At 39.5% G+C, this 15595-nt stretch overlaps 1 protein-coding gene across 5 annotated transcripts in view; it reads right to left on the bottom strand.

Annotated features, from left to right (window-relative positions):
* The window catches only part of ABCG2 (ATP binding cassette subfamily G member 2 (JR blood group)), an 81235-nt gene that overhangs the window by 19892 nt on the left and 45748 nt on the right, over positions 1 to 15595 (bottom strand). For all 5 annotated transcript variants that reach the window (XM_003414086.4, XM_023553264.2, XM_064285578.1 and 2 more), the window contains 5 exons: positions 14959 to 15110; positions 13122 to 13226; positions 12485 to 12735; positions 5949 to 6031; positions 547 to 636 (listed from right to left, as the gene is read on the bottom strand). In XM_003414086.4, coding sequence (XP_003414134.1) covers positions 547 to 636; positions 5949 to 6031; positions 12485 to 12735; positions 13122 to 13226; positions 14959 to 15110 — 681 coding nt within the window. The remainder of the gene's footprint in view (positions 1 to 546; positions 637 to 5948; positions 6032 to 12484; positions 12736 to 13121; positions 13227 to 14958; positions 15111 to 15595) is intronic.

Genomic DNA, 15595 nt, shown 5'->3' with positions numbered 1-15595 from the left:
ATCCTCACTCTTTCCCTCTCTAATGATTCCTTTTCTCCTCATGCAAATATGGGCGAATCTCTTTTTTGAAAAACACGAGAAACAAAAGCAGCCCACTCTTTACCATAAGGCTGCCCTCTGGCTCTTTCCCTTCCCCCTTCCATTGAGGGCTAAACTTTTTCTACATTCTTTGTCAACTTCACGTCCCCACCTACAATTTGCTTCTCAATCCACCACGTTCTTTCTACCAAGCCCCTCAAACTCTTCTTGCCATCACGGGGTCACCATGACTTGTGATTTCCTAAGAACAAAGGATATTGTTCAGCCCCATTATTGCTTGCTTTTTCTGTAGCATTTCGATCTGTCAATCACAACTTAATCTTGAAACTCTCTTTTTCCTGGTATCATATGCCACACTCATGATTTTCCTCCAGCCTCTGGCTGTTTTTTCTCAGTTAGTATAGGTAATCCCCAGGATCTCATCCTTGGCCTAATTTTGGATGTGACCAGTTTGACACATAACCCTGATGCTAGATGGCCCTCTTCCCAGAACAGAAATCTACTTACATAAAGAGCTTTTTCTCGATGACAAAGAGCTCCACGGCCGACACACTGCTGAAACACTGGTTGGTCGTCAAGAAGAAGAGTACTCCAGCCCTGAGATGAGAGGAAGTGTAACATTGGCACTGCAGTCAAGTGAACAATCCCAACAACCTTAAAAAAAAAAGAGTCCATAGACATGGAGAGGAGCCCTGGTGGCACAACAGTTAAGAGCTCAGCTGTTAACCAAAAAGTCGGCAGTTCTAATCCACCAGCCACTTCTTGGAAACCCTACAGGGAAGCTCTCCTCTGTCCTATAAGGTCTCTATGAGTTGGAATTGACTCAACAGCAATGGGGTTTAGACATGGAGTGGATTTTTTACACCTAAAAAATACAGAACTTAGGGAACTGGCTGCTTTAAAAGTAAATGTTTGCTGGTGTGACAGAGATTAGAGGAACCCCTGAGACTATGGCCTCCAGACACCCTGGTAACTCAGAACTGAAGCTACTCCTGAAGTCCATCCTTCAGCCAAAGATTAGAGAGGCCTATAAAACAAACAATTTTTTTTTTAATAATCAAGTATACGAGACCACATGCGCAACACCTGCCCAAAAGCAAAGAAAAGACAGGAAGAAACAGGAAAACTGGATGAATGAACACAGGGAACTCGGGATGGAAAGGAGAGAGCTAACACATTGCAGGGATTGCAATCAATGTCACAAAACAATTTATGTATAAATTTTTTGAATGAGAAACTAATCTGTGTGATAAACATGTTTACACCATAACTAAAATGAACAGAAAATAACCAGGTCTAGTACACAAACAGCTGTATAAATTTCTGTACACAAATAAGCCTAATAGCAAGTTAAAAGCTAACTTCAGTAATTAGAAAGGTTCAGCTCAGTTCGTTAAGTCTTATCCCTACCTAGCAGTATATTAACACTCACAATGATTCTGAAAAAGTAGATAGTGAAAATCCTTCTAAATCATAGCATAAAGTAAAGGTTTTATTGTTAAAGAACTTAAGGCATTCTAATTCTTTTCAGGAGCCCCTGGGTGGTGCAAATAATTAACAGCCTCAGCTGCAACTAAAAGGTTTTGAAGGTTCAAGTCCACCCAGAGGTGCCTCTGAATTAAGGCCTGTGGATCTACTTCCAAAAAAGCAGCCATTGAAAACCCTATGAAGCACTAGTTCTACTCTGACAAACGTGGAGTTGCCATGAGTCGGAACCAACTCAACGGCAACTGGTAAATTCTTTTCAAGGTGGTAATCCACATTGGAGGCCTGGTGGCACAGTGGTTAAGTGCTCGCCTGCTGACCGAAAGGTTGGTGGTTCGAACCCACCAGTCGCTCCGTGGGAGAAAGATGTGGCAGTCTGCTTCCGTAAGAAACTCCATGGGGTAGTTCTACTATGTCCTATAGGGTCGCTACAAGTTGGAATCGACTCAACGGCAGTGGGCTTTTTTCTTTTTAACAGGAATCCACATTTGTTATATCCACTTATTGATCCAAATACTATTTTTAAAAAAGGCCTTTTTCCTTAAGACACACAAATTCATTGTAAGGCATTCTGGAGGTAACTATTAGATCAAAGAAACTTATACTCTACACATGATCAAAACTCAGTTTCTTGGTTATACAAATTAAAGAGCAAGGAGAACACTGCCATCTCTGGGAGAATTCTTTCTACAAGAGAACCAAACCATTAGCCTTCTAAGCAATTTCAAATAATGAAATACCACTGTTCACTACTAAACAACTTAAGCTTCAGAAGCTGGTTCCAGAGATGATGCTGGAATATTTTTAACAATCAAAAGATTCAGCAGGGATTTGAAAAACCACACAGACAGGCCACCTTGAGATAGCCCAAATTCTTATGAAAAGTGGTAGTCAACTTAAGTCAAAATTAAAACAAGACTAACGTCCTACTTCTCCATAAAACGTTTGAGAAAACAGCTAAAGCTATTCCTTATTTCTCTGGACTCTTCTAATAAGAGCTTGAATGGCTAGATGTCTGGTTCCTCTTTGAATTTCCAGTTGAAGACAGGTTTGTCAGTATCTCTTCCAAATGTTTCTTGCTATACAACACAAAAGGCACACAGGCCCTACATCCTGTGATGTATTCTGTGTTGAGTAAAAAAAAAAAGTGGTCTAGCATCTTCAGCAGGTTTGGAAATAATCCAGGAGAACACAGCCCTCAGGGAAGGGAACGAGATGAACAATGACATAACCCTGGGAAAAAGATGCAATAATCATCTCATTATAAAGTGACACTGCTGGACTCCACATAAATGACAATTTAATTCACCAGAATGAGGAATGAACTTTCATGCTCATTCTTTTTTTCAAAAATAGTCAGCCCTTTCTAGACATCAGAATAGATTCAACTTGAGCTACTTCAACTTTCCTCAATAGTAAAATGAGGATAAGACCATCCACGGCCAGAGGGGCCGTGAGAATCCTGAGGTTTGTGACATTGCTGAGCACCTCATATGTTCAGACCAAAATGTTGCTGTTAGCTGCCTTTGAGTCAGCTTCCACTCATGACGACCTCCTGTACAACAGAATGAAACCAAGATCGTCCAGTCCTGCATCACAGTCGTGATCACTGGTACGCTCTGAGTCCATTGTTACAGCCACTGTGCATGCTGAGTGCCTTCCAACCTAAGGGGCTCATCTTTCAGCACGATATCGGACATTATTCTGTTGTGATCCATAGGGTTTTTTCATTGGCTGATTTTCAGAAATAGATTGCCAGGCTTTTCTTCCTAGTCTGTCTTGTTCTGGAAGCACCACTGAAACCTGTCCACCATGGATGACCCTACTGGTATTTGAGTTCCTGGTGGCATAGCTCCCAGCATCATAGCAATAACCAGTACACCCCAGTAAGACAAACAAACAGGTGGTGGTGGCGGTGAGAACAAGACAGCATCCACTAAAGATTTTCATGATAATCTTAACCTTAAACTAAAACTATCCCCTGAAGTCTCCTTAAAATCAAACAATAGTTTAGCTTAACTAGTAAAAGGAATGTCAGCCTTGAGCATTATGTTCTTTTTAAGATCTATCCATATGGGATCAAATCGACAACAACAACTAGAAAGATCGGATAGGAAACTTAGGGTGCAGTGAGTTTATGTTAATGAGGGAGGAACAACTCTGAATAGGAGAACGAGAATGGTTGTACGACTCGAAGAATGCAATGTAATCAATGCCACCAAATTATACATGTAGAAACTGTTGAATTGGTATATGTTCAGCTAGGTATACTCTCAACAACAAAAATAAAATAAATGATTAAAAAAAAAACTTCATAAACAAACTGTCATGGATTGAATTACGTCCCCCCAAAAAGTGTGCATTAACTTGGTTAGGCCATGATTCCCAGTATTCTGTGGTTGTCCTCTATTTTGTGATTGTAATTTTATGTTAAAGAGGATTATGGTGGGATTGTAACACACTTACCAGGTCACATCCCTGATCCAATGTAAAGGGATTTCCCTGGGGTGTGGCCTGCACCACCTTTTATCTCTTAAGAGATAAAAGGAAAGTGAAGCTAGCAGAGAGTGGGGACCTCATACCACCAAGAAAGCAGTGCTGGGAGCAGGGTGCGTCCTTTGGACCTGAGATTCCTATGCTGAGATGCTTCCAGACCAAGGGAAGGCTGATGACAAGGACCTTCCTCCAGAGTCGAGAGAAAGAAAGCCTTCCCCTGGAGCTGGCACCCTGAATTTGGACTTCTAGCTTACTGGACTGCAAGAGAAAAAACTTCTCTTTGTTAAAGCCATCCACTTGTGGTATTTCTGTTACAGCAGCACTAAATGACTAAGACACAAGCTATGGTACATACACACAATGGAGTACTGCATAACGATACAAAACAATGATGAATCTGAGAAGCATCTCACAATATGGATGAATCTGGAAGGCATTATGCTGAGCAAAATAAGTCAATCACAAAAGGACAAATATTTTAAGAGACCACTACTATAAAACTCATGAAAAGATCTATGCACAAAAAGAAATAATTTTTGATAGTTATGAGGGAGGGAGGGGTGGGGATGGAAAAATACTAAATAGACAAAAGGTAAGTGATAAGACAGTACACAATACTGGGGAGGACAGCACAACCTGTACAAGGCAAGATCATGGTAGCTCCGTAGACACATCCAAACTCCCTAAGGGACCGAATTACTAAGCTGAGAGCTGTGGGGACCATGGTCTCAGGAAACATCTTCCTCAATTGGCAAAGCACAGTTTATAAAGAAAATGTTCTGCATTCTACTTTGGTGAGTAGTGCCTGGGGCCTTAAAAGCCTGTGAGAGGCCATCTAAGATACTCCAATGGTCTCAACCCTTCTTGAACAAGGGAGAATGAAAAAAACTAAAGATACAAGGGGAAGATTAGTTCAAACAACTAATAGACCACAGCTACCAAGGCCTCCACCAGACTGAGTCCAGCACAACTAGATGGTGCCCAACTACCACCACTGATTGCTCTGATGGGGATCACAATAGAGCATCCCAGACAGAGCTAGAGAAAAATGTAAAACAAAATTCTAACTCACAAAAAAAGACCTGACTTACTTGTCCTGACAGAGACTGGAGAAACCCCGAGGGTATGACCCTGGACACTGTTTAGCTCAGTAATGAAGTCACTCTGGAGGTTTCACCCTTCAGCCAAAGATTAAAGAGGCCCATAAAACAAAACGAGACTAAATGGATACAACACCCAAAGGGCAAGGACTAGAAGGCAGGAAGGAACAGGAAAGCTTGTAATGGAGAACCCAAAGTCGAGAAGGGAGTGTTGACATGTCATGAGGTTGTTAACCAATGTCATAAAACAATATATGCACTATCTAATGAGAAGCTAGTTTGTTCAGTAAACCTTCATCTAAAGTACAACAAAAAATTAAAAATAAATAAAAACTTGGCACAAAAAAAGTCTCATCATGAAACAGTATTTTTTTTTAAGGGCACATTATGACTGAAGCTAGGTAAGGATCACAACACCAACAAGTGTTAACCACATAATGGCTACAAAAAACTGAGTCCCACACACCTTCCCAAAACAAACCAAGAAAAGCCAAACCCATCGCCATCAAATTTTGACTCATAGCAACCCTACAGCAACCAAGTACACCTCCCCAGTCAAATCAAAAAGTAAAACAAAAACTAACTCTTCCATTAGCCCCTGGTGGCGCAGCGTTTAAGAGCTATGGCTGCTAACCAAAAGTTTGGCAGTTCGAATCCACCAGCCGCTCCTTGGAAACCCTATGGGGCAGTTCTACTCCATCCTACAGGGTCGCTATGAGTCAGAATTGATTTGACAGCAATGAGTTTTGTCTCAAATTCTTAACGAATTTTCGTAAGCTTGAAGAAATTTACAGCACTTTCTGAAAAACAAGATCCAGATTTACTTACCTATTCTGAATTCCAGTTTGATCATTTTGCAGTCCATAGAAAATGGCACCTATAATCAGTCCTAGGACGGCAGTGACAATTAACTTTTCAAAAAGAAAAATGAAAAAGGAAAGATTTTTAATTAGAGGTAAAAATTTATACACACCATTTGTTATTATACTACATATGGACAGTTACATAATCAGATCTCTCCAGTGAGATAAATATTTTAAATGGTTTGGCCAAATGTCCTAGAACAATAAGATAAACTGCTCTGTATGTTTAATAAATAATAAAGACAGTAATTTGTGGGTTGGGGGGACTGACAGAAAAAAGCAGAATACTGGAGAAGCTAAGATTCCGACACGTATTTCACCAGGCCGTGACAGACTACTGGGCCTGGGAACGCCACATAGAGTAGCTCAGCAATGCAAGCGCCTGGCTAAGTACTTTTACGAGTAAAATACTGCCCAAGTGGCTAAGAATTTTGGCCTGAACTCTGAACCTTTGTACCTATTTCAAGAGATTCAAGTAAAAACAGGATATCTTTCCCCAACATTAAAAATAAATAAAATTTTTAAAACATACATAAACAATTTCTAACAATGGCATTTTGCACGACAAGGAAGTAGGGGTGAGCTGGGGCCTGCCTATGCAACCTCTGGGGAGTCAGTGCCTACACTGGAATAGTGCATTGTCACTGTCTCCACAACATGCAGCCAGCTATCTCTGAGGACACCAGTGTGCTTCCGTTGTACATCTTCTCTGTCACTGCTTCTCCAGCAACCTCAGCCATCAGGGCTTCCAGCCAACAGTGTGGACCTATGCTAAGTCTTTGGCACTCTTATCTACTATCTTCAGCTACCCAATCTGTTCTGATGGCTCCTAAGAAGGCCAGATAAACATCACTTTCATTTTTAAGGCTGATAAAAAGTCTCTTAAGGACATGAATAAGCAAAGAGTTATGGGTGACATTATAAATTATTTCAGGAAATTCTTATTATTCATAGCTTAAATATAAAAAATACAACAAATGTTGCACAATTTGAAGAATGTAATCAATGCTACTGAATTATATATGTAGAAATTGTTGAGATAGCATGTTTTTTCATGTATATTTTCACCACAATAAAAATATTCATTTTCTTTTTAATTTTAGATCTATATATAAGAAATGGTAATCTAAAGAAAAGAAAACACCCTGAGCTATCTTGGAACCTTCAATGTTAAAAAATCTCAATACTACAAAAGTCCAATGGTAGTAAAATCAGAAGTAACTTGTTAAGGACATGTAATGGCATGAAACAAACCAAAGCGGAAAAAGAGGACCATGAGCTATGAAGACTATAGTCTTGAGAGAATATGATTTAAATATTTCAGTCATAAAATGTAATTAAATTTCCTGGCTACTAAGGCTTAAGACAGAAATTTGGGGGGAAAAAAATTCTATTAACCCTGGCATATTTTCAATATCCTCAGAATACACCATACTTCATGTCAACAGATCAAGTTCTCAAAAATAAATGATGACAGCTCTCTGTCAACATGCAGGTAGGTACCTGAATATGAGAGGCTATACTTTCACACAGTACAACTTAAAAAATATCCAGACCTATCAAAGGAAAAATGAAGAACACCAAGGACACAAGGTGATTACGAGCCCAAGAGACAGAAAGGGCCACATGAACCAGAGACTACATCATCCTGAGACCAGAACTAGATGGTACCCAGCTACAACCAATGACTGCCCTGACAGGGAACACAACAGAGAACCTCTGAGGGAGCAGGAGAGCAGTGGGATGCAGACCCCAAATTCTCCTAAGACCAGACTTAACGGTCTGACTGAGACTGGAAGGACCCCAGTGGTCATGGCCCCCAGGCCTTCCGTTGCCCCAGGACAGGAGCCATTCCTGAAGCCAACTCTTCAGACAGGGATTGGACTGGACAATGGGTTGGAGAGGGATGCTGGTGAGGAGTGAGCTTCTTGGATCAGGTGGACACTTGAGACTATGTTGGCATCTCCTGCCTGGAGGGGAGATGAGAGGGTGGAGGGGGTTAGAAGCTGGTGAAATGGACACAAAAAGAGAGTGGAGGGAGAGAGAGGGTTACTCCATTAGGGGGAGAGTAATTGGAAATGTGTAGCAAGGTGTATATGGATTTTTGTGTGAGAGACTGACTTGATTTGTAAACTTTCACTTAAAAAAAAATATCCAGACCTTTTAAATTGGACACTCCAGGTGCTTTGTTTCCTTTTCCATTTAAAGTTGATATCTTTTAACAACAGATTGACACTATTATCATTAGGGTGTTTCAAAGTTCTAAAAGTATTTTCAAAGCCAGCTTTCAAACATATTGAAAATATGATTAATCCTAGCCTGGTAATTTTGTTATGTTTTTACAAGATTGGTCTGTATTATTCTTTCTTTCATAAAGAGGAAGAAATAAAAAAAACAGGCAAACTAAACATTGCATCACGGAGCACAAAAGGATCTTATCTGTGAGCTCTATGCATCTGGCCTCTATTTTGAGCAAAAGTATAAAAAATTCCCTAAATATGTTACTCTTTCTTTGTTGAAGTGTATTTAACCAGTATTTCTCAAGGTATATTCTGGGAGATATTTATGGCTGCCACGTACAAAAGGAACCCATAGTCAGTTATTATGCTAATAGACACAATCAATCTCCAAGAGATACGATGTTAGTGTTGTTAAGTGCCGTTGAGTCAGTTCCAACTCGTATTGACCCCATGTACAACAGAATGAAACACTGCCCAGTCCTAGTCATAAGGTTTTCATTGGCCAATTTTTTCAGAAGTAGACTGCCAGGTCCTCCTTCGTAGTCTATCTTAGTCTAGAAGCTCAGCTGAAACCTCTCCTCCACTGAACCCTACTGGTATTTGAAATATCAGTGGAAAACTTTCAGTATCACAGTAACATGCAAGCCACCACAGTAGGACAAACTGACAGACAAGTAGGGAAAGAGATATTACAGTGTTTTCCAAATTTATTTGATCAGGAAGCCCTTGCCACACATCAAATCAACATAAAATATTCTCGTACATTCATTCCAAGATCTGTCAGATATAACCTTTGGTTAAACCCATTATCTGAGGCCAATTCTGAATCATATAAATAACTACTTCAAACCAAAGTACAGCCGTAAGTCTATGCATACAATATTTATCAACAGAAAGCCATAAAACATTAATAGCTCCACATTCAAAAACCTAGAGAAGTAAATGACATACAAGATTAAAAAACCCCATTTGGGGTCAACAAGCAATGCCTCACAGGCTGTATATGACCCGTAGCCTATTTTTGTTCAGCTCATGGGCTAAAGAATGTTTTTTACATTTTTATTGGTTGGGAAAAAAATCAAAAATAATATTGTTCATCACATGAAATTTATATGAAATTCACATTTCAGTGTCCATGAATAAAGTTTTATTGGAACATTGCCACGTTCATTTGTTTATGTATTGTCTATGGCTGTTTTTGTGCTACAAGTTAAGTATTTGGCTGCTAATCAAAAGGTCAGTGGTTTGAACCCACCAGGAGCTCTGTGGGAGAAAGATGTGGTGGTATGATTTCAAAAGGATTTACAGCCTTGTAAACCCTATTGGGCAGTTCTACTCAGTCCTATAGGGTCACTATGAGTCGGAATCTACTTGATGGCAAAGGGTTAGAAGCTGAAACAAAGACCATATGGCCAACGAAGTCTAAAATATTTACTATCTGGCTCTTCACAGAGTAAGTTTGCCTACTCCTGACCTAGGCTAACATTCTAGTATTTGCAAATCTGAATAAGAGTTGCCAATCTAAGCAGATGCTCAGGAAATGTAAGATTCTATCTTTATGAGACTGTCACTGCTCTGAGAGTGGGAATTTTGGGAACTCCTTTTCTGGAACTGAGTTCACTGATAAAGGCAGGAACCTGAACCATGCAATCTGGAGGTATGAGGGGTCTAGGGTTTGCATCGGAAAGAAGCCTAGCACCAAAAGATACAGAATCATGGTATACCGGAAATATCATGGAGTTCAAATCACACCCCTGCCTAGAACTGCCCTAAGTGTGACTTGGGTAAGACACTTATAGTCCACTTTTAGAGGCAAGGGAAATTTAAGTAAGTTTCCAAGTTTAAAAAAAAATCTAATGCACAAATCACACTAAAGAATCTACTCAATTGCATCATCTCCTTGTTGAACAATGTATAACCCAGTGCACCAGACTTGTTTTCAAACGACATCAAATCTACCCTTGACTGATAGAACACCAAAGTGTCTGTTCTGACAGAAATGCCAAATAACAAGTACCAAAAATGTCTGCAACAATTAGCAATGACTCAAGTGGGATATGTTGTTGTGTGGGTCAATTCTGACTCATAAAGACCCTATACGACAGAGTAGAACTGCCTCATAGGTTTTCCTAGACTGTCATCTTTATAGGAGCAGACCAGGTCTTTTCTCCAGCAGAGTGGCTGGTGGGTTCAAACCACCAACTTTTCAGTTAGCAGTCAAATGCTTAACCAGTGCACCACCAGGGCTCCTTAACAGGGACATAAGCTCTCAGCATTAATACCTAGAAGGTGACAAAACTTAAGTATAAAAAATTATGGTACACATGTTAAGAAGTCAGTAATATTTCACTAGAGCTAACAATGTGCTGTCTTTCAGAATTCAAGAGAAACTAAAATAACAACCCAAAAATAACTGGATAAACTGATTTGAGTAGTGTTTGGGGTCTTAAAAAGCTTGAAAGTAGCTATCTAAGATACAACTATTTATCTCTACTCATCCAGAGCAACAGAGAAAGAAGAAAATCAGACTCAAAGAAGAAACTAGTCTATTGGGCTAATGGTCTCAAGAACCACAGCCTGATCTACCTTGAGACTAGAAGAACTAGATGGTGCCCGGCTATCACTACTGACCATTCTGATCAGGGCCACAATAAATGTATCCTGATAGAATAGGAGAAAAATGTGGAACATATCCTCAAATTCTTAAAAAAAAAAAAAAAAAGGCTTACTGGACCATTGAGCCTGGAGAACTCCAGAAGACTACTGCCGTGAGATGTTTTTAACTTGAAACCTAAATAGCTTCTGAGGTTAACCTTTTAGCTAAATAACAAATTGACTCACAAAATAAATACCACCCACGAGTACCATGCGCCTTTGAAAAATCATCTGTATGAGATGAAATGGTCAACAATTACTTTAAAACAAAGATAAGAATGTAAGAGGACAGGGAAACTAGATTAATGGAAATGGAATAACCAAAACAGAAATAATGAGAGTGGTCATGCATTGCGAAGAATGTAACCAATGTCACTGAACGATACTCACAGAAATTTTTGAATGGGAACCTAAACTACTGTGCAAACTATCACCAAAAACACAATTAAGATTAAAACAAAGGTGGACCAATGAACTGGGAGTACTAGTGTTTTGTCGGACAGTGGGGTTGAGAATAATAGAAAAACAATAAAGAATAATAATCAACAAGTACCAACAAAGTCAACAAAAAGAGGCAAAGACATCACCTCATCTTAATTAAGAAAGTTTTTAGTACTCTCCTAATATCAGAATCACTAAATAAGGCTGGTTAGTTATAAGGGACAGCATTTTCACAGAGGCTCTTCCCTCAGACAGAAGCCAGCCTCACACTACCTTCAGGTGTATTCAAGGTCACCTAAGTGAAGGCTTCTCTGCCCATCAGATTTAAACTGTAAACCCATCCTCCTTTCTCCCTACCTCACCTCCCTTTCTCCCCATCCCCTTCCCTCTCCCTCTTTTTCCATCCATTGCCTGCTTAAATTTTTCTCCATGGCCCCTCTAAAAAAAAAAAAAAAAAAAAAAACTAGTACTATGTATTTTATTTCCTTGTTCATTTATTGTCTGTCTCTCCTCAAATGAAAATTAGCTCTATGACAGCAGAAATTTTTATTTTTGCCTGTTTTGCTCATTACTGTATACAAGCCACTGGAATGCAGAACATGATCAATAAGGACTTGTTCAATGAAAGTGTACAGCTACTAAAACCAAACCCATTGATTGCCATCAAGCCGATTCTGATTCAAAGCAACCCTGGAAGACAGAGTAGAACAGCCCCATAGAGTTTCCAAGGCTGAAGCAGACTGCCACATCTTTCTTCTGTGTAGCAGCTGGCAGGTTCAAATCATCAACCTTTTGGATAGCAACCAAGTACTTAACCACTGCACCACCAAGGCTCCTTGTACAGCTACTAGAAAAACCCAAATGTGGTTAGGCATTTCCTTTAATTCACAGTTTTTTTGGGGAAAAATTGTTTCTACACAGATTATCCATTACAGCTTGTCCAAATCAACAAGTAACCACTTACCAAAAAATAAAGTAAAATAAAAGTCTTGCCGTAAGTAAAAACTTAATTGTGTTTTCCTCGTTCTATTTGTCCAAATGGAATGAGGGTAACAGATGGAAGGGTGGGAAGACGATAAGCATGCTCCTGAAGTAAATCACATCAGAACCCTGTGTTCCTAATGTTAGCATTTCACAGAATAACTGAAAAAATCTGTCAGGTTACCTGAGCTATAGACGCTTGAGGGTTACCCAGTAAATTTTTGAATGAACGCTTGGTAACCCATCTGAGTTGATGACAGAAGGAGGTGGTATAGGTGATCTCCTTGAAGGCTGTGCTCTTCTTCTTTTTCTGAACCCCTGAGAGTCCATCCAACTCTGTTTTTGTTTCTCTGGAGAAGGTGGAATTGGCATAAAACTCAGCTAATTTTTCTATTATGGTCTGATCATTTTGGGAAAGCTCTTTAGCTCCCCTGGCTTTGGAATAAAAGTAGATAAAGAAGGGAAACATTATTAACAAGATAACTTATTTAGCCCATTTTTCTGTTATCCCTTCCTTAGATTCTTCCCTCAGACCTTAATTATAAGTCTGTCAGAAAATTATTTGATTTGTCATTCCTTTATGCATTACAAAAATAAAGAAAAAAACTCCTCTTATAACTGATTCTATCATACAAATGCTAATTTATAAATTAAATAAATAAAAACCAACAGCATTCAAGGACAACCAACTCTACGTGTTGACTGGTATCAGACCAACACATTAACATAAATTCACAAAGCTACGCTTTAATGAGACACCACATTGCCCAACTTCAGGAATCTAATTAGGCAAAATCTGTGAAGTGAACAGACTCACATACCTTTACGGTCTTCTTCCTCTCTGTTTAATACCACAGCAGAGGAGTCTCCGTTAATGATGTCCAGGAAGAAGTCTGCAGGGTTATTATAAGGCTCACAGTTGTAACCTAAAGAAGAAGGCAACCCAAGTACACAAATTTGATGTCATCTTGGAAAATACAGAAGACTTACTCTCAGGGCATGAGGATGACTGGCTAAAGGAGACAGAATCCAACAACTTCTTTCTTATCTTCTCATTCACACATTATTTCAACAATTATCTGTCTCCCATCAAAAACCACACTCCAAACCAACCATGGACTCTCAGAAAGTCTTACATCAGTGCTTGGTGGTTACCATTCATAATTCATGAGACCTGAAACAACCATCAATATGCTCTGGTGCTTATCAGTACTTCTTCAAAATTCTAAACATAGGTCCATAAAAAAAAAAGTTGGAAAAAAGACCTGAAAGTAGAACTAATGCTCCTCAAAATGAAAAGGCAAGCAAGGCACAGCCTAAGGTAGAGCAGGGCTATGCTGGAGAAAGGCCTGCAGTGTGTTCTGCTGAGTCCAGCTGGGGAGAGTGTGAATGGCACTCCCCGCTTTAGCAATGCTTACTGCTGGTTCAAGGAGCTCTCGTGGCACAAAGGTTAAGAGCTCAGTAGCTAACCAAAAGGTCAGTAGTTTGAACCCACCCAGCAGCTCTGCAGGACAAAAGACCTGGAGATCTCCTCCAGTAAAGATTTCTGCCTAGAAAATCCTATGGGGCAGTTCTACTCTTACCTATAGGGTTGCTATGAGTCAGAACTGACTCGAGGGCACACAACAACTATTGCTTCCCTACCTCCTGAATTCAGAGATCCAAAATATTATTTGTTATGCTGCCATGATTCTAATGTAGAGAATAAATCACCACAATCATATTCTCAAGAGAACAGAACTAGTGGAGCACACCTGAACCCTTAACCTCATTTTCCTGTGCCATGATCATCTGAACTCAACCTGGCCAATAATCTGACTCTGAGATTCATCTCCCCTAGCCTCCCTAGATCCACACATACTTGATTATGTTAAAGGACAGACTTCAAACAAAAACAATTAAGAAAACTAGTCAGTGAATATTTAAAACTATACTTAGGGTCAGAGGGTATCATCTAGAATCTTACCCAAATATTTCTAAAATGAAGCATACTGCATAAAAAAAAAAAAAAACCAATTGCATAGTGACCCATAAAACACATACAATCTCTCTCTCTCTCTCACACACACACACATTTCCATTTGAAATAGAAAGAACCAGAAGACTCAGAATTGTCAGAAAAGTTGGCCAGTGAAGCCACAATTATGACTGACCAGTTGAATGACTGATAGGTCACTCACACCCACTCAAGGCCTAAATCTGCAATCCAACGTCATCAGAAAATTCAGTAACATAATGAACCCTCATCAAGGCAGGCCAACATCATGAGCTGGAGAGAATAATGATAAAGCCTGATCTGTTACATAGTCAAGAAGACAATGATTATGGGGTATTAATCATGTTCAAGTGACGGAATAACTGACCATGAGGCCAACATAGTAATTATTGGACTTTTAGGAAAAGGTTACCATAATTGGGAAGTAGAATAGGTATAAAAATACTTATATACATATGCATGCATACTCAAAAAGGACAGGAAAGAGACATAAGCAAGAATGAAGTGCTGCAAAAAGAAGAAATACTCTACCACCAGGCTGAAGTGGTAAAAACCATGGTACTTCTACTCAAAAATTAAACAGCACTCCTGTCAACCCCACTCTGTTCACTCTCAGAATTATAGCCACGAAGGATCTTACTGCATGAAAAAGTCAACCATACCAGCTGATGCGAAGTAGCCCAAAGCCTCTTGAGCAGGTCCATGGAATATCAGTCTTCCCGAGGCCAATAAGGTGAGACTATCAAACAACTTGAAGATGGAGTATCGAGGCTGATGAATGGAGAAGATGATAGTCCGTCCCCGTTTAGACATCCTAAGTTAAAAATGAGAAAATAATGAATCATTAAATATCTGAAATTGGCACTTCTTGGTAAAATACTTTAGTCCTGCCTTTAGATCACCTGTTCCTGGTTCATCCTGATTTTCTCTTACTAACTTCTCATCTCATATTCTCTACCTGGTAGTTAACCCATTGCCGCCAAGTCAATTCAAACTCATAGCAACCCTACAGGACAGAGGAGAACTGCCCCATAGGGTTGCTAAGGCTGTAATCTTTACAGGAGCAGACTGCTACATCTATCTCCTATGGAGGAGCTGGTGGGTTCGAAGCACCAACCTTTCAGTTAGCAGCTGAGCGTTTAATCACTGTACCACCATGATTCCTAAGTGATAGTTACTGAACATAAATTCAATGCTTAAAGGCAAAGATTTCTTAAACTTTGGCGTATGGACAGTCTGAATGAGTGTTTATTAAAAATGCAGATTCTGGGACATTCTTCTCAAATCTTTTGAATTAGA

This window comes from Loxodonta africana, chromosome 5, assembly GCF_030014295.1.
Source record: "Loxodonta africana isolate mLoxAfr1 chromosome 5, mLoxAfr1.hap2, whole genome shotgun sequence".
Taxonomy (NCBI): Eukaryota; Metazoa; Chordata; class Mammalia; order Proboscidea; family Elephantidae; genus Loxodonta; species Loxodonta africana.
Note: the sequence above shows the minus strand (reverse complement) of the source record. Positions and strands in the feature narration are given on the sequence as shown.